This window comes from Moschus berezovskii, chromosome 6 (genome assembly GCF_049115385.1).
Source record: "Moschus berezovskii isolate FMDL1 chromosome 6, NW_MosBer_1.0, whole genome shotgun sequence".
NCBI classification, from domain to species: Eukaryota; Metazoa; Chordata; class Mammalia; order Artiodactyla; family Moschidae; genus Moschus; species Moschus berezovskii.
The window spans coordinates 110,721,579-110,748,871 of record NC_142465.1 but is presented as its reverse complement, the minus strand read 5'-3'; the positions used below and the strand labels follow the sequence as shown (position 1 = coordinate 110,748,871).

Genomic DNA, 27,293 nt, shown 5'->3' with positions numbered 1-27,293 from the left:
TGCGAGCCTAAACCAACAGTGCACTTTTAATTAAGGAACCCTAGCTGTGCAGATGCCCCTTGGAGCTGGGGCTTAGGTGGCAGGGGGGGTTGCATGGAGGGAGGGCTGTTTCCACACAGGAAAGTGTCTCCGTGACGGACATGGGGTCTCTAAAAATAGCCATGCTGAGAGCCTAATGGCCCTCGGCATAATCGCTGATGTCAGGGGAGGCGGTGTCTTGGCGTCTGCTCTGTGGCTGAGCGGGAGGCCCTGGAGCCAGGCTAGGAGGATGATCCTGATGGCAGGGGCAGGTGACGGCCAGCAGTGTGGGAGGAAGTGAGGCCAGGAGGTTGGGGAGCAGTTCTTAAGGACTTGGAGAAAAAGTGACAGAGGGGACCAGAAGCTGGGGAAGAATGGCCCTGCGGACACCAGCAGGTGGGGATGGATAACACTCTTGAGTTTCCGAGGGTGAAAGGTCTGGAACAGCTATTTCAGTGAGAAAAGGAGAGGCTGGAAGAGCCTGCTCCATCTCACCTCTGAGAATGTGGATTCTGAGAGAAACAGCCGAGGGCAGGGTGGCTGCAGCCTCCACAGCTGCTCACAGACTGGCCAGGAATCAGCAGCCCATGGGGCCAGGCTGAGCACAAGACAAACTCCGTTCCAGGCAGGGCAGTTGCCCGGGGGTGGGCCCAGGAATGGCGGGGTCACTGTTTATTCGGGGTCAGCCTCATTGTCTCCCACTGGCTGGTCCACCTATTCCTGTATCCTGGCAGCCCACTGAGTCCCAAAGGGGCTCCCACGGCACCCCCTTCTCAGGCAGGATCCCTGCAGACCAAGCTCACAAAGATGTTGCCCGTGGGCAGGTGAAGGGAGGGCCTGGTGACCAGGCAGCGGTGCGACCACCAGTCAGGAAAGGCCAGCTTTCTCTCGATGGAACTGCAGAGAGGAAAAGACCATGACACCAGACTGGGGCAGGGGTGGGAGAGCCTCAGGGAGGCAGAAGGGCAGGACTGACCTTCCGCAGAGCAGCAAAGGCAGGGCCAAAGGTGGCTTTGACCGCCACGCGGTTCCGGATCCAGGCTGGCAGCTTGGCCTGGATGGCCGGGGAGGCGTACCGTTGGTCCAGGAGCACTATGCTGGCAAAGTCCTTCTGGTGCCTGATGGCCCTGCCTGGACAGAACGGGGACGGGTCTTCCTACTGTGCCCCTCCCCTTGCTCAGCACTCAGGCTGGAGAGATGGCAGGTGAAACTGCTCCTTCCTGTCACCTCAGCCCGCAGCCACCCCTCCCACCAGCAGCACCGCCCCAGGCTCACCTATGGACTGGTTGACAGCCTTCATGCACAGGTTCTCCACCAGCACCTTCCCAGGGCAGGCCTGGCCTGGGGCTCTGGGCTGCGAAGGGCAGAGAAGACCCTTCAGGGTTGATGCCTGCCTCCTGCAAGGGGTTCTCCGTGACTGTGACTGAGGCTCTGGGGCGAGAGCAGTGGGCCTCATGGGCACCAGCAGCCGATACAACAGGTGAAGGCACAAAAACACCCAGGAGTATGGAAACACGTCCAGCCCTCCGGGGCAAACAGGCACACACATCAAGGGATAGTTGCAGCCCTGGGAGGCACGGGGATACTCACAAGCGTCTGGTCCAGGTAAGCCATCCTCTCCTGCAGCTCTGGAGACGTGATGTTGGGGTAGGGCATGCCCACCATGACCACACACCTGGGGTGGAGGCACATGTGAGCCGGGGCACGAGGGCAGTTCCCGAGGCCCATCCTCGCCCACTGTCACCAGCGTCTTTGGGCCTCTCTCTCCCCTCATCCCTGCCACCTGGAGCGAGTTCTCTCATCAGCCCAGATGTCCAGTCTAGACCGAGGAACCAAGTCCTGATCCAGTGAGGGCAGCCTGGTTTTCCAGCTGGCCCCAAAGGGCCCAATCCAGAGTTGCTGAGTCCAGGCTCCTCACGGGTGTGGACCTGAGCCATCAGCCCAGGTGCAAAGTCAGAGCCCGAAGGGTGAGAAGCCACTGCTTACCGCCCAAGGTCGTCAGAGAAGTTAATGCCTTCGCTCATCTTCCCCCCAACCACGGAGAGCAGCAGGGCGCCCGTCTCCATGCCCCGGGCCTGGCCACAGTGCTGCGGGAACATCAGCCCAGAACTGCAGCGCCAGACTGTGGGTGCCCCCTTTAGGGGCTCTGGGGACCCGCAGCCTCACCTTAATGCACCTGGAATACTCCAGCAGCACCTGCTCCACCCTGTTTGCTTTCTTGGGCTCCTGAAATATCTGAAGGTAAACAGAGAACATCTCCCAGAAAAGGGTCACAGATTGCCTAGGTGTTGGGTCACTCTTAGCCTTAAAGTTTTGCAGAATGAGGACTGGAAAAGCCCACAGGGCCGGGGTCCTGAAGGGACCCCCCCTGGCTGGTATCAGGACTAGAAGACACTCGGGGAAGCCCCTGCACACGAGAAACCCCGGCAGGAACTCTGGGTGCCACCATCCTCTCAAGTGGTAAGCCCAGCTGAGTGCCGATCACTCACCTTTTTCCTGATGGTCAGGCGGGCCAGCAGGCCACTCTTCTCCCAGTGAGCATAGACCTGGTGTTGGTACTCGTAGGAGGGGAAGAAGCAGACCACCCCTCCTGGCACCACATTGCACAGGTTACACAGAATGCGGCCTGTCTCGTCCATCTAGGGAGGGGAGACGAGAGCCAATCCTGCAGCCCCTCCCTGAAGGCTCAAAGCCACGGACCGAGGCCAGGGTGGCTGCAATCGGCTATGGGGTGCGGCCAGGCGGCACCACCTGAGTGGGTCGTGTGCCACCCTCCCTACCACAGGCCCAGCTGATGCTTCTGTGACAAATTGGGCACAGAAAACCGCAGACGGGCCGTAGAGCTGTGCCCAGCACCCCACACCCCCACAGGTGAGCCCCTAGAGCTGTGCCCAAAACCCCCATGCCTGCCCAGCCAGGCCCTGAGAGCTGTGCCCAGCACCCCCATGCCTGCCCAGGCAGCACCCACAGAGCCACACGGCAAGAGAACCAAGGTACTGAGCAGCCTGCTCGTACACTCTGCTAAAGGCTGAGGGTGGGGCACCTCAGTCCCTCCCTGGTGGACGTCCACACAGACACTGCTCAGCCTGTGCCAGCCGACATGGGAGACCTGGAGCCTGAACACCCGGGACTGGCCAGAGTGCCCCAGCCCTAAATCCATCTCCCACCCCCACGAAGGCCACAGGCAGGCACGCTGGCTGAACTGACCATCTGAGGCAGCCCCCTCTTCTGATATGTGAAGTCTAGCATCTGGTTGGAGGGCCCGCTGCAGATGACGAGGGGCAGGATGTGATCTGGAGGGATCACGTGACCTAGGCGAGACCCAGTGAGGCTGAGTCCACGGAGAACGCACCCCACCCCCAGCCCAGCAACTTACAGCACCCACCCTCCGCCCCACTCCCACGGAGAACCAACTTGGGATGCCCAGGCCTCCGAGTGCAGACAGAGGGACTCAGGGCCAGAAGCTCCCCCGCTACCCCCAGCCCTACCGCCACGGCTTCAGCCCCTGGCTGATCACAGCACACAGCTGGACTGTGACAAGGGCCCCCCACCACCGCCCCAAGCCTGGGTCCTCACCACAGGAGAACTCCACCACGCGCTCCGCTTCTACCCCGGCACCGGCCAGCAGCTGCTCCCGGAAGTCGGACACCTGCAGACCACAAGGCCAACACCGTCACCTCCCAGAGGGCTGGGCCGAGGCGGGGGAAGTGCATAAGAACAGGAGGGAGAGGTCAAGGGAAAGCCTGGTAACAGATTCACTGAAAGAAAAGACAAAACTAATGATAGCCGGTGTTGGCAGCCTCATTCCAACCACCTGAGGGATCAGCAGGGGAAATTCAGCAACCTGGCACAGTGGGTCTCAGCCCTGGCTGTGCAACAGAAACACTATTTGGAAAAAATACATATACGTGGTCAAGCCCAGCCCAAACTACTGAGTAAGAATCTGTAGTGAGAAGATATACACATTTGTATTTTTAAAGAGCTCCAGGTTTTTTCACCTATCAAACTGGCAAATATCCCCAAATTTGAGTACTCTCTGGAGAAACAGGTATTCTTATAGGCTGCTGGTGGGATACAGAGCAGAACAACTCCTGGGGAAGGGACTTTGACAGCACTTAACAAATCAGACAATTTTTACTTTTAACCCATAATCCCGTATCTAGGCATTTCCCCTGAAGCACAGCTCCACAAACCAAACATATGCACGTGGACTGTTCCCGTGAGGTTGTCTGTAATAATCTGCACTTTGAGAGTCTGGCTGAAGGAGCGACCCTGCCTCCACCCAGCGGAGGACGCAGGAGGGAGGGACGCAGGCCAGCCCGTGCACAGGGGTGGGTGTACTGGGGAAGTCAGGGCTGCATGTGCTACCTCTGATGCAAGTAAGAAAGCAAAGGGGAAAATATCTGCTCATTTTTACAAAAAAAAAATATATATATATATATATATATAGTTGTCGTGCTGTGCTAAGGTGCTCAGTCATGCCCACCTCTTTGTGACAATATGGACTCTAGCCCGCCAGGCTCCTCTGTCCGTGGGATTCGCCAGACAAGAATACTGGAGTGGGTTGCCATGCCCTCCTCCAGGGGGTCTTCCCGACCCAGGGATCGAACCTGCGTCTCTTGCATCTCCTGTATTGGCAGGCAGCTTCTTCACCAGTGAACCACCAGGGAAGGCCCCATAATATAATTTATCTTGATCAAAAGGCTGAGGAGGGATATCCACACACACACACAATGAAACACTGGACAGACAGACCAGAAGCTAACCAAAGGATTACTTATGGGAACAGGGAACAGAAGTTTGGAGAGGAACAGCAGTGAGACTGAAGGCGTGTTGTTCCAGTTCTAAACCACGCAGATGTGGACATCTCTTAGAACATAAGAAAGTAAAAATGCAGACTGTGAAACTGAGAACAAACTGAAACCTAGAAAGCCTGGCTACCTATCAAACTCAAGACACAACCGCACAGAGAAGAGTGGCTCTCAAGTGACTTTCTACGCCTCATGACCACACTTCCTTGGTGGGGCACTTCAAGGGCAAAGAATAAACGCAGGTAAACGAATTCAGTCCACAGTTTACTGTGCGAGTGTCGGTATAATTTTACAACTGTTCTAAGTATACTGTGGGACAGAGCAAAGAATTATGTTAATGTGCTATAAGAAACCAAACTGCAGCTTAAGAGGCACTGTGTAAAGTCAAGTAAAATGACTGGTTTTGATACAGAAACAACACTGTGGATTCGCAACTTCTGAAAACTATGTCCTAAGTCTGTCCACTGAAGAGCGGTCATATATAATAACAAAATCACTTAATGGAATAAAGGGCAGCCAGAGTTGGGCAGGATACATGCCAATTTGCTGACAAGAAAAAACGTTTAAGATGTTTTGCTGCTGAGTGAAAAAAGCAAAGGACAATAGCAGCGTGTGGAGACACCGTTTTTGTTTTCAAAATGTGTCTGTAGATCTGTAAGTTACGTACGCAAATTCTGTAATGATGATGTACACCAAAATCAGTCTTTTCCTGGTGGAATTACGATCTATTATTGATTTCCTATTAGACTCCCCTAAAATGTGTATATTAAAACTTAAGTTTATAAAAGAGAGAGACGGTTGTATCTAGGGTGGGTACAAGGGAAGGCCACTGCATTCTGGGTCTGAAACTCCAGGATGGCTTTCTCTGGAGAAGAGGCTGCAGAAACATCTGGGTCTGCCTGACCCCAGACACTGGCCTAGAGATAGAATAGCAATGCCACCTGGTGGACGCTGCTTGGCCAGCTCAAGCTGCACCCCCCACCCCACCCTCCTACCCTTCCACCCCCGGCCCTGTGGGTCAGGGATCCTTCCCCTCCCAATACCCGGGCGTGAGGCTGGGCCGCGTCCTCACCGGCTGCATCGTGCCCCCCGCAATGACCACCGCCCGGCATTCCTTCACCACCTGGGTGAAGTGCACGGCTGGGTTCAGGAGCAGGAACTTGAGGCTGCTCTGGCTGAGGCTGCCTGCAGACAGAAAAAGACAGCCACGTGGAGAAGGGCGGGCGGGCACAAGCCAACCAGAACCTCCGTCTGTCCGAGACAAAGATGGTGTCCAGTCGGGTCCACGTAGGAGCCACAGAGATGCCACTTTCTCTTTAAATGAGATCCATTTCATCCCCAGGACAACCACGAGGGAGACGCACAATCGTTTTCCTTCCCACACGAGGGACTGAGGTTTGGGGAGAAACTGGTCCCAGTTACGCAGCTTGTAGGTGACGGGGCCACGACTCCAATGCAGCCCGCCTGATCTTCACACCGGGCCACGCGGCTTCTCAGGTAACCTCGCCGAGGCCGGTCAGCAGCCCAGCACCTCCGCGTCGTCCTCCTCGCCCCCTCAACCGCCGGCACGGGTCACAGGCGGCCGTTTCCCTGTCCTAACCCAGTGAGGTAAGAACACCAACTGGAGGTGAAGAAGCCCAACTCTTCCCAGTTACCTTGGCGGCTCAGGATGACCCGACCGTCCTGGTTGGCGGCGGTGAGAGCCTCGAGGAAGCCTTCAACGTGCATCAGCGGGGAAGCAGGCCGTGGTGACCGGTCCTCCCCTACCTCCGCGGGGGCAGCAGGGGCTGCACGGAGCAGAGGAAGAGGGTCAGCGACTCCGGACAGAGAACAGAGACTGCACATGTGAGAAAGGCCGCAGCCCAGGCTGCCCGTCCCCACTCACCCGCCACCGCCCCAGGCTGCAGGCTCTGCAGGAAGTCCTGGAAGCCGGAGAGTTTGGGCTGCTCCATGGAGGGCACCAGGACTGCCCCGTACCTCTCTGTGAAGCCAAGGAGCTGGGATGGGATGAGAGCAGCGGCCATGAGGAGAAACGGACGGGCCTCCCTGCCTGCCCACGAGCTGCCCCCAGTGAACACGGGGACAGGTGCCCTGGTGCTTCCGCAGGGCAGGACGGAGGGGCACACAGGGCAGCTTCGGGCTGAGCAGAGGGTCGGGTACCTTTCTGCTGATCTTGCTTTTCTCACAGTAGCGCCGCACCTGCAAAAGACACCCGGCCAGAGGTGCCGTGAAAATGGATACAGCTGGAGAGAGACCTTCCACATGCCTGGGAGTGGGCCCACCACCACCCCCGGTGCCCAAAGCCTCCCGTTGCCGTGTCAGACTCCCGCCTGGGGCCTCTCCTCTGCCACTGCCCCCATCACTGCAGAAAGGCGAAAGAGGGGACATGGAAGCACCGGCTTATCACACACATAGAAAAGCGCGGCTGTCCTGACAGTGACCCTTCACCCCAAGCTGACGACCCCTCTCCTCTGACATGAGCTGTGTGCAAGGGTTAAGTTATCCCACAGACCCTCAGGTCTCTGAGCTGCTCAAGGACGAAGGAACTCACTTTTGATTCCTTTCACGGTCTTCATGCAGAGTCCTGCCCACGGGTGGGGGGCAGAAAAGGAGCCTGGGGGTGCCTACCCCTGAAGGAGATGACCTACCTTGAACAGGTTGATGTTGTCGATCTCGCTCTGGAAGAGGAAGTCGTTGATGGTCTTCAGCTCTGTCCCTGAGAACAAACACGCGGGCCAGACGTCCCTCTCGGGGACCAAGGCCTGCATCCCAGAGGGAAGCTCACCAATAGCTGCCGCCTGATCTTACCTGCCTGTGAGAAGCTCTGCATGTTGGGATTTTGCTTAATGTTCCCTAAAAGAATCAAACAGGTCAGGACACTGGGCCCAGCGCCCCATCTTCTCCCTCTGCTCCGTAGTTATCGAACAAGAATGTTGCTGTCTGAAGGGATCTTCTGCCCTTTACAGCAGCCAAAGGACCCATTGGAGGGGGGCAGGATGTCCCAGGGGCCCGGAGGTCTGACCCACATGTTGCATGTGCAGCCCGAGCCTGGCGATGTCACCCTTTGCAAGGCAAGGACAGGGACCCCCCACCCCCGTTCCTATAGGCGTGAGCAGGAGACCCCCAGGTTGCAGGGCAGAGACCACGCGAAGAGTGCCGACCCGAGAGATCCCCTGCAAACTCCCTGCCCTTCTGCACTTCAGCTTCTATGGGTGAAGGGACTCAGTAAAGGGACGCTAGTGCAGAGTAAGACAAAGGAGCGTGGGGCCAGAAGCCAGGGACTCGTCCCTCTCGCAGGGCTCACGAACCAGCAGCCGGCCATGCCCCTGCCCCGGGCTTCAGTTACTGCCCTGAGGGTAAGCATGCCTATGCCACCCTCCTCGTGGGAGCACCGAGCCCTGAGTCCCAGCACCAACTGGCTCATACACACGTTTATAGCACAACATGTGGCAGGTGCTGCCACCCGAGGAAAGGGCCAGGCCAAGTAAACAGGACTCAGGACAGGCGCATACACATCCAGGTTCTAAGAGAGATCTAAGCAGGGACCGATGAGGACTCCTAAATCAATGGCTGAGATAATGCCTGCGACCGGAACCCTGGGGGTGCTGACTGGCATCCGGGGACCGGGCTCCAGCAGGCTTGGGGGGGCGGGGAGGCTCCTCACCGCCCAGCACAGCCACAAACTTCTCCAGCAGGTACAGGAGCTGCTTGATGTACATCAGGTTCTTGGCCTTCAGGCGCTTCCTGGAAGGGGGAAAGCCTGAGCACATCAGTGGGAGGGATCCCAACTCCCCTCCTGGTCCCGAGCTGAGGCCTTCCTGCCTGCCGCCTTCCCAACTGGGGCATGAGCTGCAGCCAGCTCTCCCAGAAGACAGGCTGGCTGGGGCCCAAGGCCTCCACGGACTAGTGGCATGCAAGCACAATGAACCAGGAGGTGAAGGGCATGCCAGCCCACCACTCTGAGCCCGGGCCAGAGACACCCTGCGATGTCTCCTCTCGCAGGTAGGCTTTGGGGCACCAAGGCTGAGCAGGGCCTTCCCAATCCCCCAGGAGGCAGCGTCTCACCCGTATCGTTCCGTGTACTGGAGCAGCTGGTTGTGGGCCTGGCAGAGCTGGGGGAGGAGACAGCGCAGGTGAGAGGGCATTGCAGACCTAGGCGAGGCGCCCTGGGTGGTGCCAGTGACCCCTGGACGCCTGACTGTGCCAGCCCAGGACACTCAGGGGCAGTCGAAATGCAAGGGGAGCTGGGGCAGACCAATGTGTGGGTTTTCAAGGCCCTTCGGCTGGTGGGGCCAAGAGACAGGGGGAGGCAGACTGCTGCTGGGGCGTCCAGTGAGGGTCAGGGAAAAGGCCACATGGTGATGCTCGCACGTAACGAACATCTCTGCTAGTGTTTCCTGGGACGGGAAGGACACGCTGTCTGCTGAGAGAGACGGCTCAAGGCAACCCACACACCCTGGCCCAGGTCTGTCGAGGGGAGCATCATGTGGGCTTAAGGATCAGGACCAGTGGTCAAATCCACTGACCTCAAAGTTGCTCAGTCGTGTCTGACTCTCTGCGACCCCGACAGGTTGTAACCCACCAGGCTCCTCTGTCCATGGGGGTTCTCCAGGCAAGAATACTGGAGTAGGTACATACCTGTTCCCTTCTCCAGGGGATCTTTCTGACCCAGGGATCAAACCCAGGTCTCCCATGTGGCAGGCGGATTCTTTACTGTATGAGCCACCACGGAAGCCCTCAGGAACAGCGCTTAACCTCCTGCAAACTCCGAGCTCTCGGAGTTAACAGAACCAGCCCGATGCAATCAGTGAGCCCCTCCAAAGAGGTGCAAGGCACGTAACAAGCAATAAGCAAACAGCGGCTGTCAATCGTCTCCAGCGTCCCTCACGGCAGTGTCAACAGTAACACCCAGCCACGCGAGGACCCCTGCTTCTCACACCCTGCCATCCTGACCTGGACGCCTCGGGTCACAGGCCAGGGAGGATCACGCAGAGCGCCCGCCGCCAGGCTGGGCCCAGGCCTAAATCCTGCTGGGGGGTCCCAGTCTCAGCTCAGCACACGCCCTGCCCCCAACCCCAGGCAGACCCTGGTCCGGGAAGACGGAGGCCTACCCACCTGGGCACCTCTGACCTCCACGCTGTGGATGCTGGTAATGGTGTCGATGAGATTGTGGGCCTCGTCGATGACCACCACCTGGCCCTGCAGCCGGATCCCCGCTGCCTGGCGGGTGGGTGCGTGCAGCAGCATCTGATAGGGGAGCACCACCAGCTGGACGGGGAGAGAGGGCCTGAGGGGGCGGGACCCCCTTGCTCCCGCAGGGGGCTTGGCCCAGCCACCTTGCAGTCCCAGTGTGCGTGGTTCCCCTTCCCGCCCAGAACACACACATGGACACAGAAGACAGACAGCTAGAGCAGCACGCTGTGAACTGAGCACGAAACCCTGCCTGGAAAGCCTTGTGTGGACCAAACAGGAAACAGATAGAACTGGAGCCCAGTGGACCACTGTCAGTAGGGGGAGGGGGCTGGGACCCCAGCTGCAGAGGCCCTTCTGTGCCCCTGGAAGTGGGGAGGGACCTGGAGGAGGGGGCTGGGAACCCGGCTGCGGAGCCCCTTCTGTGCCCCCAAGGCAGCCCTGGGTTCTGGTCCTGGGGCCATGCAACTCTGGGAAAGTCAACCTCTCTGAGCCTCAGTTTCCTTATCTGCAAAATGGGCTCGATACACTATCTCACATAAAACCACCACCGCCCGACCCTTGGTCTTCACCTGGGCTGCGGGAATGGCAAACCGGCCCCCGTAGTAGGGACAGGCCCGAGCTTCCTTGCCCAGGGCCACCAACTGCTCGACGTCCTTCACACCCGCCAGGACCTCGTCCCGGAGGAGCTGCAGCCGCTCGTGACTGTAGAAGGGGCAGCTGGCCCTCGGCTCCTGCCTCCGCCGCCGCCTCGTGGGCTCCTCTTCCTCAGTGATGCTCTTCCTCTCTGAGGGGCACAGGGGCAAAGGCAGAAAGCCACAGCTGTCCTGGGACCAGGAATGGTTCCGTACCATCCAGACCCGTTACCACGTGGCGGAGCCTACAGACCTTCCAGAACTGCTGCTTATGGTCTCATTGAAACATCCTGGCATCTTACTGTCTTTCTAGAAAAGGCCTACAAAACCATCTCTCAGCCAGGGTTTTGGGCTAGATCTGGACTAAAAAGCAGACAGGCCCCTTTTCCCCATATGAGGCTCTTTAGGAAGGAAGCCGGGTCTGCCTTGCCCTCGCTCCCACCGTTTCCCACATCCCTGGAGCCACTCCCTCCTCCGTTCCCAGCACCACCCTGGGCTGCACAAGGGTCCCAGAGGCCTGGGGTGCTGGCAGCTACCATGCTTGCTTCTCTGCATCTCCACACAGCGGTCATTGATCAGCTGCACTGAACCCAGCTTCCTCACGTCCCCATTGACACACAGGTTCTGTAAGACCGAGGAGAGGGCAAGAGAAATGGGGCTTTCTGAGCGACACGGAGGGAGCCCCCAGGCCTGCCTGCCCTCCCGCTTCCTTCCAGGGACCAGCACAGCCCGTCCTGCCCTGCGGCCCACCTCAGCCCCACGGTGATCTTTGCCTTCTGGGATGGAAACGAGTAGGATGGCACCAGATTCTCACCTGCCGAGAGCCCAGGGAGACCAGCCGGGTGTCCTGGCCGAAGGGGCTCTTCTGTACCTCATGAACGAACTGGGCCAGCTGGGAGTGCGTCCGGCTGCAGTAGTAAATCTGCCCGGGGAGAGGGGTCGGGGGAGACCATCAACCCAAACACTCCACACAGGGAGAAGGGCCAGGGCCCAAGAGGCCAAGGGAACAGGGAGGGCGGCCAGGCCTCAGACCTAAAGAAGGTGACCACCCCCCCACCCCCTCACCCCCGGCAGACCCCAGGCGCCCCCCCGTCCCTGGGTCACGCCCAGCTTCTGCTCCAGGTACTCTCCAGGGCTCAGTCATGTCAGGAGAGGGAGTGCCCCCTCAGTGGTAACTCAGACACCAGAAGGACTCAGTCAGAGGTGTGGGGGTGGGGGTGAGGGTTCAGGGTTCAGGGGCTGGGTGGGGATAAAGCAGGAGAAGGCTGAGCTCAGTTCTTTCTGTGTGCCCGTCTGAGAACCAGGAGAGGAAAAGCAGAGGGGGCGGATATTTAATGTCAACAGAGAAAACCAAGTCTTCAGTGCAGGAAGCCGGAACAGCATCAGAACCATACAGGCCTCCCAGCCCCCAGACAGATGCACACAGGCAAATGCACACTCAGACCAAGGACAAGGGCCTGCCACCACCCACCACCCTCTGGAGACCGGGGGCAGAGCACTCACCACCCCCCACCACCCCCATGGAGACCTGGGCCCTTGGCCCAGAGGCTGCCCTTCGACACCCTGGAGCGCAGGCATGTCCCGGGGGCCCTGCCCAGCGAGCACCCAGAAACTTGGGGGTTGGAGACAGAGACAAAGCTCCTGCCTCATCCGCAGACCCGGGTGGCTCACCTGGGACCCAGGACCCTGAGTCTCACCTTCGTTACGTGTTCTTCGTCCAGGTCATCCTCATCCACATCCACTCTGAGAGAAAAAAAAACACGCACGGAGAGAGTCCTCTCAGACTTCAGTGTTTGTTTTAATCCATCCAGAAATTCAATTTTTTTAAAGGCATTAGTGTGCATTGCCTGAGGCTCTCAGGAATTATCAATAGGGCCAGCCTCCTGGTCTGTGGAGGGCTGTTCAGGCAAATCTGGGATTTAAGCCACAGGCCACCACAGGACAAAGTCGGCATGACCCCCATGAGGGGCTCGATGTGGGAGGAGGCGAAGCGCATCCTGTGGGTCAGAACCAGGGGGGTGTGTCCTCAGAGGCTGGCATCTCAGGACGCAGGGCATCGAAGCCACAGAAGCTAACTTGCAGGATCACGGGCCTGACTGGACCCTGAGGTGCACTCTCTGCTTGAATATTGACAGACTGCACTCGAGTTCTTTACCATGTCCCCCAGGGGCCCCCGGGCAAGAAGCAGGACAGCAGGCTAGCAATCCAGGGATGGGGAGGAAGGGCCGTGGGGCACTAGCTGCTCCTGTCTCCCCAAAGCAGGATGGAGTATGGAGAGCAGCCTGGCACCTTAGCCCTGGGTGGGGTCACAAGTGTCAGTTCTTGTCCAGGTGCTGAAACCTGTGGCTCAGGGCAGGCCTCTGAGCACCAACACGGAAAAGCCCCAGGGCAGGTGGCTTCACAGGTCAATTCTACCAAATAAAGAAATAATGCCAATCATTCTCAAATGCTTCCAAAAAAAACTGAAGAGGAGGGATCAGTCCCAAACTCATTTCATGAGGCCAGTGTCACTCTGATACCAAAGTCAATAATGACACAGAGGAAAAGAGAATTGCTGGCCAAGATCCCCACTGAATACAGACACAGAAATCCTCAACAAAAACACCGGCAAACCAGCATGTGAATGCATCATGTTTCATGATCAAGTAGGATTTATCCCTCGGATACAAAGGTGTGTCAATATAAGTAAATCAATAAATGTCATAAATCACTTAGTGGAATGAAAGATTAAAAAAATTGTATGATCATCTCAATAGGTGTAAGAAAAGCATTTAACAAAAGTCAACATCTGGGGCTTCCCTGGTGGCTCAGTGATAGAGAATCCACCTGCCAACGCAGGAGACACGGGTTTGATTCCTGATCTGGGAAGACCCCACATGCCGCGGAGCAACCAAGCCCATGCACCATGACTGAAAAGCCTGTGCTCTGGAGCCAGGAGCTGCGACTACTGAAGCCCACACACCCGCGAGCCCATGCCCTGCAACAAGAGAAGCCCAAGCACTGCAACTAGAGAGTAGCCCCCACTTGCTGCAACTAGAGAAAAGCCCACACAGCAGTGAAGACCCAGCACAGCCAAATATAAATAAAATTTCTGTTAAAAAAAAAAAAAGCTAATAGCTCTAAAAATGTAATCAATGTCCTCTCATGATAGAAATTCTCAAGAAACTGAAGAGAAGGAGCCTACGTTAACACAATGAAGGCCATTTGTGACAAGCCCACAGGTCACATCACAGTCAGTGGTAAAGGCTTTTCCTCTCAGATCAGGCACAAGGGGGCCCACTCTCACCACTCCTGCTCAGCACAGTACTGGAAGTCCTAGCCAGAGCAATCAGGCAAGAAAAAGAAGTAAAAGGCATCCAATTTGGAAAGGAAGAAATGAATTGTCTGTTTTCAGATGACATGATTTTATATGTAGAAATCCGTGAAGACGTGACCCAAAAACTGTTAGAACTAATAAACAATTTCAGTAAAGGAGAAGGTGGCAGAGGATGAGTTGGTTAGATAGCATCACTGACTCAATGGACATGAATCTGAGCAAACTCCGGGAGACAGTGGAGGACAGAGGAGCCTCGAGTGCTGCAGTCCATGAGGTTGCAGAGACTCAGACGTGACTTAATGATTGGAAGAACAATTGGCATAAAAGCAGATGCACAGACCAACAGAACAGAACTGAGAGCCCAGAAATGAACCCCTGTGTATACAGTGAACTAATCTGAAAAGGGGCCACGAATACCAAATGGAGAAAAGACAGTCTCTTCAACAAACGGTGCTGGGAAAACTAGATATTCACAAGAATGAAATAAGACACATATCACATACCACTCACAAATTAACTCAAACTTGATTAAAGACTTAAAATGTAACCCCTGAAACCACAAAACTCCTAGAAGAAAACACAGGAAACAAGCTCCTTAACGTTGGTGTTGGCAATGACTTTTTTGAATATACGAGAAGTATAAGCAACAAAGCAAAGATAAACAAGAGGGACTACTTCAAACTAAAAAGTTTCCGGACAAAAGAAAAAAAAATCAACAAAATAAAGTCAACCTATGGAATGGGAGAAAATATTTGAAAATCATCCATCTGATAGGAGGTTAATTTCCAAAATATATTAGCAACTCCTACAACTCAACAGCAAAAAACCAACCAAACAAAAAGCCATATAATCCAATTTAAAAATGGGCAGGGGAACTGAATGAACATTATTCCAAAGCAACATACAAACAGCCAACAGGAACATGAGAAGGTCAAATTCCTTACCATTATACAGTGGAAGTGACAAACAGATTCAAGGGATTAGATCTGATAGACTGCCTGAAGAACTATGGATGGAGGTTCACAGGAGGCCGTGATCAAAAACATTCCCAAGGAAAAGAAATGCAAAAAGGCAAAATGGTTGTCTGAGGAGGCCGTACAAATAGCTGAGGAAAGAAGAGAAGGGAAAGGCAAAGGAGAAAAGGAAAGATATACCCATCTGATGGAGAGTCCAAAGAACATCAATGAGAGATAAGAAAGCCTTCCTCAGTGATCAGAGAAAAGAAACAGAGGAAAACAACAGAACGGGAAAGACTAGAGATCTCTTCAAAAACATTAGAGATACCAAGGGAACATTTCATGCAAAGATGGGCACAATAAAGGACAGAAACGGTATGGACCTAACAGAAGAAAAAGATATTAAGAAGAGGTGGCAAGAATACACAGAAGAACTATACAAAAAAGATCTTAATGACCCAGATAACCATGATGGTGTGATCACTCACCTAGAGCCAGACATCCTGGAATGGGAAAGTCAAGTGGGCCTTAAGAAACATCACTATGAAGAAAGCTAGTGGAGTGCTGGAATTCCAGTTGAGCTATTTCAAATCCTGAAAGATGACACTGTGAAAGTGCTGCACTCAATATGCCAGCAAATTTGGAAAACTCAGCAGTGGCCACAGGACTGGAAAACGTCAGTTTTCATTCCAATCCCAAAGAAAGGCAATGCCAAAGAATGTTCAAACTACTGCACAATTGCACTCATCTCACACATTAGCAAAGTAATGCTCAAAATTCTCCAAGCCAGGCTTCAACAGTACGTGAACCAAGACTTCCAGATGTTCCAGCTAGATTTAGAAAAGGCAGAGGAACCAGAGATCAAATTGCCAACATCCACTGGATCGCAGAAAAAGCAAGAGAATTCCAGAAAAACATCTGCTTCATTGACTACACTAAAGCCTTTGACTGTGTGGATTACAACAAACTGTGGAAAATTCTTCAAGAGATGGGAATACCAGACCACCTTCCCTGCCTCCTGAGAAATCTGTATGCAAGTCAAGAAGCAACAGTTGGAACCGGACATGGAACAAGGGACTGGTTCTAAACTGGGAAAGGGGTATGTCAAGGCTGTATATTGTCACCCTGCTTATTTAACTTCCATGCAGAGGACATCATGCGACATGCTGGACTGGACGAAGCACAGGCTGGAATCAAGACTGCAGGGAGAAATATCAATAACCTCAGATATGCAGATGACACCACCATTATGGCAGAAAGCGAAGAACTAAAAAGCCTCTTGATGAAAGTGAAAGAGGAGAGTGAAAAAGCTAACTTGAGACTCAACATTCAAAAACCTCAGATCATGGCATCCAGTCCCATCCGTTCAGTCAGCCACTCAGTTGTGTCTGACTCTTTGCACCCCCATGGACCGCAGCACGCCAGGCCTCCCTGTCCATCCAACTCCCAGAGCTCACTCGAACTCACGTCGATCAAGTCGGTGATGCCATCCAACCATCTCATCCTCTGTCGTCCCCTTCTCCTCCTGTCTTCAATCTTTCCCAGCATCAGGGTCTTTTCCAATGAGTCAATTCTTCACATCAGGTGGCCAAAATATTGGAACTTCAGCTTCAGCATCAGTCCTTTCCTTTAGGATTGACTGGTTTAATTTCCTTGAGTCCAAGGGACTCTCAAGAGTCTTCTCCAACACCACAGTTCAAAAGCATCAATTTTTTGGCGCTCAGCTTTCTTTACAGTCTAACTCTCACATCCATACATGACTACTGGAAAAACCATAGCCTTGACTAGACGGACCTTTGTCAGCAAAAGTCTCTGCTTTTTAAAATGCTGTCTAGGTTGGTCATAGCTTTTCTTCCAAGGAGCAAGCGTCTTTTAATTTCATGACTGCAGTCACCATCTGTGACTGGAAGGACATTGGAAGGACTGATGCTGAAGCTGAAACTCCAATACTTTGGCCACCTGATGCGAAGAGCTGACTCAATGGAAAAGCCCCTGATGCTGGGAAAGATTGAAGGCAGGAGGAGAAGGGAATGACAGAGGATGAGATGGTTGGACAGCATCACCAACTCAATGGAGTTGAGTTTGAGGGAGCTCTGGGAGTTGGTGAAGGACAGGGAAGCCTGGCGTGCTGCAGTCCATGGGGATGCAAAGAGTCGGACACAAATAAGCGACTGAGCAGAGCTGAACATGAAAAGGTGTTCAACATCGCTAATCAACACAGAAATGCAAATCAAAACCAGCATTTCTACTCCACTCAGGAAATAACAGCTTACAAATTAGAAACCTATGAGCATGGACCAACAGAAGCCTGAGGTTAAGAAAAACTCAGCCTGATGACAACTCAAGGGCTTACCTCACAAGCCTTACAAAGTTTGACTTGGTGATAGAGCCTGAGACTTAGAGTCAGACCAGTGGGGTCAAAATCCCTGGCTTGTGGCCTTGGCCCAGGCCTGGCACCCTGCTGGACCACGGTGCCCTGAATGTAGAGCCGAGATGCAAACCCCGCTGAAAGGAGGGAGCTGCCTGAGCTGGCAGAGAAAGGGCTTGCCACTGTGGGCATCCTCCATGCCATGAAGAGGGGCCTCACTACAGAAGAAGGGTCCGCCTCTTGGGGTGGAGGAAGGAGCTGCTCCCTGGAAACCTGCGCAGAGCCAGGCAGGGCGGTGGGTGGAGGTGATGCTCTTACCCACTGGGCACTCCTTTCTCCTCGTCGCTCTCATACTCCGCGAGGACCAGCTCCTCCTCCGCTGAGGCCACCTGCTCAGGCTCTGTGCCTGTGGCCAGCATCTCACTGCTGAGCCGGAGCAGACGCTCTGTTTCCTCATCTTCCTGTCTCTGTGGGGCAAAGAGAAAGAAACCCTGGTGCCAGTGCCCCACTCCAACGAGGCAGCACCAGGAGGCCACGGCCAAGGGCAGTGCGCCCGCCACTGACATGGGCCTCGAGTGACTGGTGCCAACGCCCCAGGACCAGTCCTTCAGCTCAGGCTGCCCCGCTCCCGGGGAAGGGGCCGAGGGCCTGGCTGCTCACCCCAACCAGTCGCATGGACGGACGCTGCCTGGACGTGGTCCTGGGGACCACACTCACCATGCGCTTGGCCGTGAACCGGAGCTTCACGTTGTGACGGATCTGCTGCAGGCGCTCTTCTCGCTTCTTCCTCCGGACCTGCTCCTCCTGGAGGGGGGAAGCCAGAAAGGAGACTCCTGTAGGAAGCCCCAGAGCAGGGCCCTTCTGGAGCCGGGGTGCCCCAGTCCAGGGCTTTTCGCCTCTGGGCAGCCTGCCCTGCCCTGCTGGCCTCCAGTCGGCTACAGCAAGGACAGCAGACCCTGAGCCCCTGGGCTCACTGTAGAAAGGACATACTCTCCATTCAGCATGGCCCTTAAGGGGTCCGATGCCAGGGAAGCCAGGTCCGTGCTGCCACTGGCAACGGTGTGGTTCCTCTCCCAGCAATGAAAAGGAACTGGTGGTAAAGAACCCACCTGCCAATGCAGGAGACCCGGGTTTGATCCCTTGGTCGGGAAGATCCCCTGGAAAAGGGAATGGCAACCCACTCCAGTATTCTTGTCTGGAGAACTCCATGGACAGAGGAGCTGGTGGGCTACAGTCCATGGGGTCGCACAGAGTCAGACACGACTGAACTGACTTAGCACGTACTCGTGAACGCCAACCTAGAGAAAGCCTGGTGACATCAGCTTAACATGGACAGTGGGGGCGCAGCACCATCCACTTGGGAGGTGGCCAGAGGACACACAGCAAGGACACATGCTGTCCAGCCTTGGGATTCACCTGCAGTCACCACAGATGCCTTGTTTCCCAGATCACATCACCTCCCATAATCCAATCTCACCTTCAATCGGTCCACCAAGTCCCTTTCTTCCTTCTTCTGCACAAACTGAGTGATCCACTCAGGCTCTCCGGTGGCCTCTGGGGTGCCTGGGCTCCCCTGGCAGGAGGATGGGAGACCCGGGGCTGGGGCCAGCCCATTGTTCGAGGCGGGGGCTCCAGCCTCCAGCAGACGCTCCTCCTCTTGGCGTTTCTTCTGTTCAAAGTCGCGGAGCCAGGAGAGGGCCCCACAGATGAGACTCAGGGACTTTCCCTACAGGAAGAAAAATCCTCTAAAACATAGAAGCCAAGAGACCCAGCTTCCCAAATGACCTTTCCTGTTGTAATAAAGCATCTGACGTTAAGTATCAGAGGGCGCGCCAAGACCTGCTTCTGAAAGGAAGAAAAGGGAAGGGAACTGGCCTTTTCCTAGAGCACAGCTAAGAAAAAAAGAAAAAGAAAAGTGAAATTCTTTAATTATATGTCTTCACTCTTCTTCAAAGAATAAAAGAGGCTTATCAAGCTATCTGTAACTACCGCAAGTCATCACAATGAGAAGAATGCATAAATAAATAGAAATGGCACAAATAAATAGAAATAAATAGAAATGGCATGAATAAATAGCCCAGAAAATGAATTAAGCTCCCCCCCTGCAAAAAAGGGGCACGTCATGAAATCCTGGATACAACCTGCTGAGGCAGAGATGCAGTCAACATATCTGTGCAGACAGAAGCTGATCGGCCCTGGGAGTCCCAATGCTATGAAATTTTTAAGCAAACCAATTGTTCTGGAGAGTACATCTGTTGGTTTAAACATCAGACTTTTCCCTGGAGGTCACTGACATGCGTTGAATTGTGTCCCCCTGACCCCAGTGTCTCAGAACATGGCCCTGCTTGAAAACAGATATCCTGAGTTAAGAGGGGGTGGGCCGTGATCCAGAGGGACAGTGTCTGTGTGTATGTTCTCAGTCGTGTCCGACTCTGTGCAACCCCACGAACTGTAGCCCGGCAGGTTTCTCTATCCATGGAATTTCCCAGGCAAGCACACTTGGGTGGGTTTCCATTCCCTTCTCCAGGGGATCTTCCCGACCCTGGGATTGAACCCATGTCTCTTGCATCTCCTGTATCGACAGTCAGGTTCTTTACCAGCTGAGCCACCAGGGAAGCCCATGTATAAAACAGTACCCTTGCACGATAAAAAGGGGAAATGTGGACACAGAAGCAACGAAGGCAGACAATGTGAAGAGATGGGAGGAAGCTTGCTGTCCACATGCCCAGGAGAGGGGCGTGGACAGATCCTTCCCCCAGGCCCTCAGGAGGGACCTTGCCGACACCTTGATTCTGGATGTCTAGTCTCCAGACGGTGAGACCATAAATTCCCACATGTACGCCACCGTCTGTGGTGTTTTCTCACGGCAGCCACGGCAGGCAGGCAAAGAGGATGACTGTATGATAAGTTGTAATGTTGAGACAACACTAGATGGTGAGAAGAGGAACAGGTGTAAGTACACGGAAAGTGACACAAACCTTTGAAAGACAATTACTGACTTAAAAGTTATTCAAGAGAAAAAAAAAAAAGAGGACGAAAATATGTAACTGCAGCAGGAGGGTGGGCAGAGGGAGGAGAAAGAGGTGGTCAGAAAGCTCTATCTTACCTACGGCAAGAGGCCCCAGTGACCACAGCCAATGCACCAGCCCAAGGAACCAAGTTTGATAAATGTGACTTTTTAAACTACACACACTGTTCTTTGATTCAATGTTTCGTGTGACTTTAAAGAGAGGAGGACAAGGGACCTCCCTGGTGGCCCAGGGGTTGAGACTCCACGCGTCCAAACAGGGGGTGCAGCTTTGCTCCTTGGTCGGGGAGCCAAGATCCACATGCTGCATGGCGTGGCCAAAAATAAATAAATAGAGCTTCCCTGATGGCTCAGTGGTAAAGAATCCACCTGCCAATGCAGGAGACACGGGTTCCATCCCTGATCTGGGAAGATCCCACATGCTGCAAAGCAACTAAGCCCATGCACCACAGCTGCTGAGCCTGTGCTCTAGAGTCTGGGAGCTGCAACTACTGAAGCCCACATGCCCTAGAGCCCGTGCTCTGCTACAAAAGAAGCCACTGCAATGAGAAGCCTGCACAGTGCAACTAGAGAGTAGCCCCCACTCACCACCAGAAAAAAGCCAAAGCAGCAAATGAAGACCCAGCAGAGCCAAAAATAAATACAAAAAAAACTATAAAAAATAAAGAAAAAAAGAGAGAGAGAGAGGAAAAGATGCTTCATGACATCAGGTGAGGCAGATGGTCAGATGAGGACTTGAATGTCCTCAGATCTATTTGCAGGAAGTTGCTTCCGATCCCGGTCAGTCTTTCAGTGGATTGGGAGGGGAGAAGTCCCATGCGCTTCATTTATTTATTTATTTTTGGCCATGCTGCATGGCACCTGGGATCTTAGTTCCCCAACCAGGAATCAAACCCATAACCCTGCAGTGGAAGCACCAGGGAATTCCCCATGTGCACTGGCTGTAAATGGAGGGCTGGAGACTGGCAGAAAGATGCTGCTTTAACAACTCCTCAACCCGCACAGCATCCTCATCCCGCACAGCATCCTCATCCCGCATAGCATCTTCGTGACCCACACAGTGTGAATCGGCAGGAGGGAGTCCCTCCCACTCACTGCGTCTGAAAGAACAAAACGGAACCAGGAGAGCAGCCCCGTCTGTGTCTCCCCAGGAGAAGATGACACACTCCATCAGCGGATGAGAAGACATGAGTCACGTCCTCTGTTCATTCAGTCAGCACACATATTACCACCCCGGGCCAACTGGGCCAAGCTCCCCAGATGGCAGGGACACAGAGGCGAGGCCCGAAAGGTCCTCCAGGAGGTCACAGCAACGCCCACACGGGCAGCCCACTGTCACACGGCACTTGCTGCAACAAGAAAGTGCAAGAGAGGAGCCGGACCCCAACAGTCCTCAGTGGTCAACCTCTAATAAACCCCCTCCTTCCAGGCAAGGAAGGCAAACTCAGGGGCTCCAGACTGGGTTACTCTGGCCCTTGCTGACCCAGTTTGTGGAGAATAAACCCATGTTTGATCTGTGAGTAAGCCAGAGTAATTTCTGTGTTTCTCAGCTGTGTGCCCAGAGCAAGACAGAAGGCCCCCACTGGTCACACTTACGGTGCCGGTTGGACTCTCAAATATCCCAATCTTGCCAGCCTCCAGCACCTGGTACAGCGCTGCCATGAAGTCTTTCTGGATGGCATATGGTGTGAAGGGAAACGGGAAGTGGACGCCACCAGTCTCCTGGGTCTTGTCGGCCATAATCCTGGAGGGAAAGAAAGCCGGCAGCTCTCTGATGGGCAAGCACCGGCCTGAGGTCTAGAACAGTTCCTAAGAGCAGCCTCAGTACTAGTTACCCACTTTCTCCCCAGGGGGGACCATTTTTGGCAAGCAAAGATCATGCTCTCTCAAACTGTGGGCATCCCCATGAGGCCTGGCCAGAGTCGCACTTCATCCAGAGACACTCATCAAAACTGGACACGGGAACTTGGCCCAGGCAGCCCTAACAGAAACCCCTGCCGCTCTACCTGCCTGCACACATTTCTAAGGGCCTGGAGATTACCCCTGGATGGCCTGTCATTATTTCTGCGCCATTACGCTTTCTTCGGCCACGCCTCCCAGCCACACCTCCCGATTTCGTGTTTATTCCATCTTTTCCTCTTCTGACCCTGGCTTCTCTGAGACAGCTTTTACACACCCTTTCTTCCTTTAGTCACCATCTTCCATCCTGGCCCCTGTGCTCTCTCTTTGGAAGTCACTGCTCTGAGCTAGGTAAACAGGACCAGCTCACCTCAGTACAAATATGAATAAATCTAAATCCCATGTACACCTCTGCTACACAAGAGACCTCAGAAGACCAGTGACCATGTTGATTCATTTATGAGGAGAGGGAGTTGCACGGTGTTCTTCCAGTTAAGAGTTTAGGGGTAGTTAAAACGAGGACTGAGGTGGAACGATAAAAATAAGGATGACAAAACCAGGACAGTTCAATAGCAGAGGTGGGCCTGTAATCAAAAACCCAATAAAACACGGAGGGAAAGGAGACAGGCCCTAACAAACCCCAAATACCCGCCCTGTGTTAAATACTCCACAGGCCCCTCTATTTTTGTCCTCTTGTTTAATCGGCACAACACAGTAAGGATATAGTTGTTGGATCCTGACACTTACAGAAATTAAATAACTGTTCAAAGACTCAGCTCAGAAAGGAAACCCAGGGATCCAAGCCCAGGTTCACATGGCTGGTCTAGTCCAACTCATGTTGGCAAAAGAGAACTAGCATCAATAAAAGGGAGATTTACTGAAAAGATATATACTTGGAGATTAAGAATACAGCCGATCTGGGAAATCCAAGAGCAGAAGCCATGGACAGAGTAGTACTTCTTGCAGGCTAGAACTGCAGAGTGGTTCAGGTTTTAAGACGGTTCCAGGAAGTCCACCAGCAGTAAATGCCTTTGGATCCCCAGTTCTTCTGCTCCAACACATGCCATGTGGAGCCTGCCCGGCCTCCTCTGCTCAATTGCGGCTTCAGCTTTACCCTGACACTGGCCTGCACGCTGCCTCTGCAGCCCCCTTAACCTTCTGGCTTCAGCTCCCACTGTCAAGCAAAGTCTTCTGTTTCCTAGTTCTAAATCCCAGGAGAGAAACTGGACCACCCCCCCCCCAACCCTTTTATTTTTTATTTTTTAATTGGCATTTAACTGGTGGCTCAGATAGTAACTAACCTGCAATGAGGGAGACCTGGGTTCAATCCCTGGGTCAGGAAGATTTCCTGGAGAAGAGAACGGCAACCCACTGCCAGGAAAATTCCATGGACAGAGGAGCCTGGCGAGTACAGTCCATGGGGTTGCAAAGAGTTGGACATGACTGAGTGACTAACACTTAACTTGTAATGACGGGAATGAGCTAATGGATACGTATATATGGATACATACATCTCTTCTCTCTTGGATATCCCTCCCAGCCCTCCTCCATTCTACCCCTCGAGGTCATCACAGAGCAACCAAGCTGAGCTCCCTGCGCTGTATAGCAGCTTCCCACTATCCGTTTCACACGTGACAGTGCCTATATGTGAATCCACTCTCCCTTCCTCCCCGCTCACCCCGTGTCCGCTCGTCTGTTCTCTACATCTGCATCTCTGTCCCTGCCCTGCAACTCTCCTGTCTTTAAAGATGGATTGCTCGACAGCCTAGAGACCTCTGACTGAGTCGTCACCTAATCAGCCTGGGCCGTGTGCCTGCCGTCCCTCTCTGCTTGGGGACTGGAGTCCTGGACATTTAGGACTCAGCTCCTCAGAGTCCTCTCACTCTATTTGCCACAAACACCTCCCCTCCAAACACACACACAGCTCTGCTTTGTCATTCTTTTATCTCATTATTTGAAACACTGTATTTTTGTTGTTCATAGCTCTCAGCACTATCTGAACTTATTTACTGTCCTCCCCCACTAGAATTAAGTAGCATAAAAGGAGGAACCTTGTCTGCCTTGCTCTTCCTTGCCCCTAGCATTCAGAACAGGTGCTCTGGGAGTTAGCAGGCAATCAATAAACAGGTGATAAATGAATAGCCAGTCTGAGGTAGGGGCTGTAGGAGGGGGTTTCTGTTCTTCAGAGGGATGGGGAGAGGAGATCTATGACTTCAGTATCTAGTTCAAGGGCCAATTCTTTGATGGTTTCAAACTGTTTCCATATAACCTCACAACCCTATGCAGTCAGGATTTTTATTAGTTCTATTTCACAGCTGAAGAAACCATGGCTCAGAAAAGTTAAGTGATTTGCTCACAATCACTCAGCAAGGGCTTGAATCCAAGATTTTAAGAGGCAGATATATCTGCCTCTGAGCCGGGGCTTCCCAGGTGGCTCAGTGGTTAAAGAATCCGCCTGCCAAGCAGGAGACCTGGGCTTGATCCCTGAGTCAGGAAGATCCCCCTGAAGAAGGGAATAGCTACCCACTCTGGCGTGACTTAGCAGCAGCAGCAGCTGGTATTCTTGCCTGGGCAGAGCAGCCTGGCAGGCTACAGTCTGTGGGGTCACAAAAGAGTCGGACACAACAAAGCGACTAAACAGCAGCAGCAGCCTCTGAGCTCCTGAGCTGTAGATTTCTAATCTTCCTCCCACCAGGCTAAGTAGGATGAAAAGACTTGGTTACTAAACTTTAGAATGACAACACGAAACAATAAAGAACAAAAGTAATTATTATTTCACTTCTCTGTGGGTGGTAATTAGGGATCTCATTATTCCAGGAGCAGCACAAGCTAAACCATAAGTGAAAAAAGGGTTTAGCTAAATCCAAGTATAAAGGATTCACTAAGTGCTGTTTAAAGATGTTTGGTATAACTTTTTCCAATCTCTTCAGGCTGGTTGCCTGGACATGAGCCCACACACACACAAGTTGTCCCTAGAATTCCCCACCAGTGTGAAGACACTCCTTCCTTCCTTCCGTCGCTCAGTCGTGTCCGACTCTTTGCGACCCCGTGGACTGTAGCCTACCAGGCTTCTCCGTCCATGGGATTCTCCAGGCAAGAATACTGGAGTGCGTTACCGTTTCCTTCTCCAGGGGATCTTCCCGACCCAGGGATCGAAGCCGGGTCTCCCGCACTGGAGGCAGATGCTTTAACCTCTGAGCCACCAGGGAAGCAGGAACGGCAATCTCATGCTCACTCAATGGGTTAAGACACAAGAAGGAATCTCAGGTACACAGTTCAGTTCAGTGGCCCAGTCGTGTCCGACTCTTTGCGACCCCATGGACTGCAGCACGCCAGGCCTCCCTGTCCATCACCAACTCCTGGAGTTTACTCAAATTCACGTCCACTGAATCGGTGATGCCATCCAACCATCTTATCCTCTGTCGTCCCCTTCTCCTCCTGCCTTCAATCTTTCCCAGCATCAGGGTACACACAAGTCCTGAAAGTGCTCATTTTTTTCAGTCTTCGATGATCACTTATTTACCTGGGTACAAACTTGCTGCAGACTGATGGTGTTCCCCTTACCCCAAATTCATGTGTTAAAAGCCCTAACCCTCATTGTGAGGTTGTATCTGGAGAAAGAGCTTTTAGGGAGTAATTAACATTAAATGTCGAAAAGGAAATGGCAACCCATTCCAGTATTCTTGCTTGGGAAATCCCATGGATAGAGAAGCCTGGTGGACTTACAGTTCACGCAGTTACAAAGAGTCAGACACTACCGAGCGACTAACATTTTAACATTAAATGAAGGAGGTAATTAGGATTAAATGGAGTCCTAATAGTGGGGTCCTGACCCCTATAGGACTGGTGGCCTTGGACTTCCCAGCCTCTAGACCTGGGAGAGAGAAGTTCTCTGTTCAGGCCTCCCAGCCTATGGCAGCCTGAGCAGGTGAGATGCCTGTGTTCCAGGTACCATCCTACTGTCCCCCTCCTAAAGCACTCTAACTCCACACAGGTGAGAGACAACCCAGCTCTAGCCCATCTGCTGTGAATCTGGGGTGGCGGGGCTGAGAGCTGCCAGCTGGCCCCAACCCTACGTCCTCGTCTTGCTTCTGTCTCCCACCCAGCTCCGCCCTCGGAGCTGTCACACTGTGTGACGATTTAGCTGCACTTTTCATGGCACTGCCTCCCACAGTCTGGTCAATTCCATCCGTCCCAGTCCTCCTGGCCGGCTACTGCTCCACCCGGATTCGCCAAGTGGCAGGATGGCTCTGGGGGTCATACTGCCCAAATTGGGATCCCGCCTGTATCCCCACTGAAGTCCACATCTCTGATTCCGTTTCCCCAGCTGCAGGGGGCAGTCAGTTCAGTTGCTCAGTCATGTCAGACTCTTTGCGACCCCATGGACTGCAGCATGCCAGGCTTCCCTGCCCAACGCCAGCTCCCGGAGTTTACTCAAACTCATGTCCATCGAGTTGGCGATGACATCAAACCATCTCATCCTCTGTCGTCCCCTTCTCCTCCTGTCTTCAATCTTTCCCAGCATCAGGGTCTTCTCCAATGAGTCAGGTTTTCGCATGAGGTGGCCAAAGTACTGGAGTCTCAGCTTCAGCATCAGTCCTTCCAATGGATATTCAGGACTGATTTCCTTTAGTATGGACTGGTTGGATTTCCGTGCAGTCCAAGGGACTCTGTCCCTTGCAGGGGACGGGGAACGGCGGATTCGGTGGCCCTGCAGGGACCAGCAGGTACTACCACGTGCAAAGCGCGCTGAGCACCGCCGGCGGAACCGCCCCGCGGCCGCCAGCTCGCGGCCTCTCTCGCCCTCCCATTAGTGCCCGGCCTGTCGATCACACGGCGGCCCCGCCCCAGGACGCTTTCCCGCCACCGGCCAGTCCCGCTCCCCGGCATATCCACCAGTCTGCCCTTTCTCATCTCGCTCCACGTCCTCGGCACCGCGCTCACCTTCCTCGTCGGCAGGGCGGCTCCGCCGAGGCCAGACCGGCGAGCAGTCCAGGCGGACACCGCTGAACCTGAAACTCCGGCTTCTCGCCGGTGTCAGCGTCTTCCAGGGCAGCACGCCGCGCAGCACG

The 27,293-nt window shown here is 53.9% G+C and overlaps 1 protein-coding gene across 3 annotated transcripts; it reads right to left on the bottom strand.

Moving 5' to 3' along the window:
- Window positions 1-7: 7 nt before the first annotated feature.
- Window positions 8-27,293, bottom strand: DDX11 (DEAD/H-box helicase 11). Of its 3 annotated transcripts, none has more exons than XM_055395232.2 (27): window positions 27,166-27,293; window positions 21,919-22,066; window positions 18,772-19,020; window positions 18,012-18,098; window positions 17,613-17,761; window positions 12,352-12,397; window positions 11,469-11,576; window positions 11,191-11,278; window positions 10,592-10,806; window positions 9,945-10,097; window positions 8,895-8,941; window positions 8,494-8,573; window positions 7,638-7,682; window positions 7,478-7,545; window positions 6,990-7,028; window positions 6,715-6,826; window positions 6,485-6,616; window positions 5,902-6,014; window positions 3,595-3,667; window positions 3,226-3,329; window positions 2,508-2,657; window positions 2,185-2,253; window positions 2,005-2,105; window positions 1,609-1,693; window positions 1,294-1,372; window positions 995-1,149; window positions 8-915 (listed from the first exon to the last, which is right to left on the bottom strand). In XM_055395232.2, exons 2-27 carry the CDS (start codon window positions 22,060-22,062, stop codon window positions 886-888), a joined length of 2,721 nt encoding a protein of 906 aa, XP_055251207.2. In that variant the 5' UTR covers window positions 22,063-22,066; window positions 27,166-27,293; the 3' UTR covers window positions 8-885. The 3 variants fall into 3 exon arrangements, with proteins under 3 accessions (XP_055251207.2, XP_055251208.2, XP_055251210.2); XM_055395233.2 differs by having other exon boundaries at window positions 9,945-10,076; XM_055395235.2 differs by lacking the exons at window positions 17,613-17,761; window positions 18,012-18,098; window positions 18,772-19,020; window positions 21,919-22,066; window positions 27,166-27,293 and adding an exon at window positions 13,839-13,935.

What these genes read in the sequence shown, in the direction of transcription:
- DDX11 (XM_055395232.2), bottom strand. Translation starts at nt 22,062, where the DNA reads ATGGCCGACAAGACCCAGGAGACTGGTGGCGTCCACTTCCCGTTTCCC. An exon ending in ACAACATCAACCTGTTCAAG is followed by an intron (nt 7,029 to 7,477) that starts GTAGGTCATCTC and finishes TGTCTTTTGCAG; the next exon opens with GTGCGGCGCTACTGTGAGAA. An exon ending in CCTTTGCTGCTCTGCGGAAG is followed by an intron (nt 916 to 994) that starts GTCAGTCCTGCC and finishes TCCTCTCTGCAG; the next exon opens with TTCCATCGAGAGAAAGCTGG.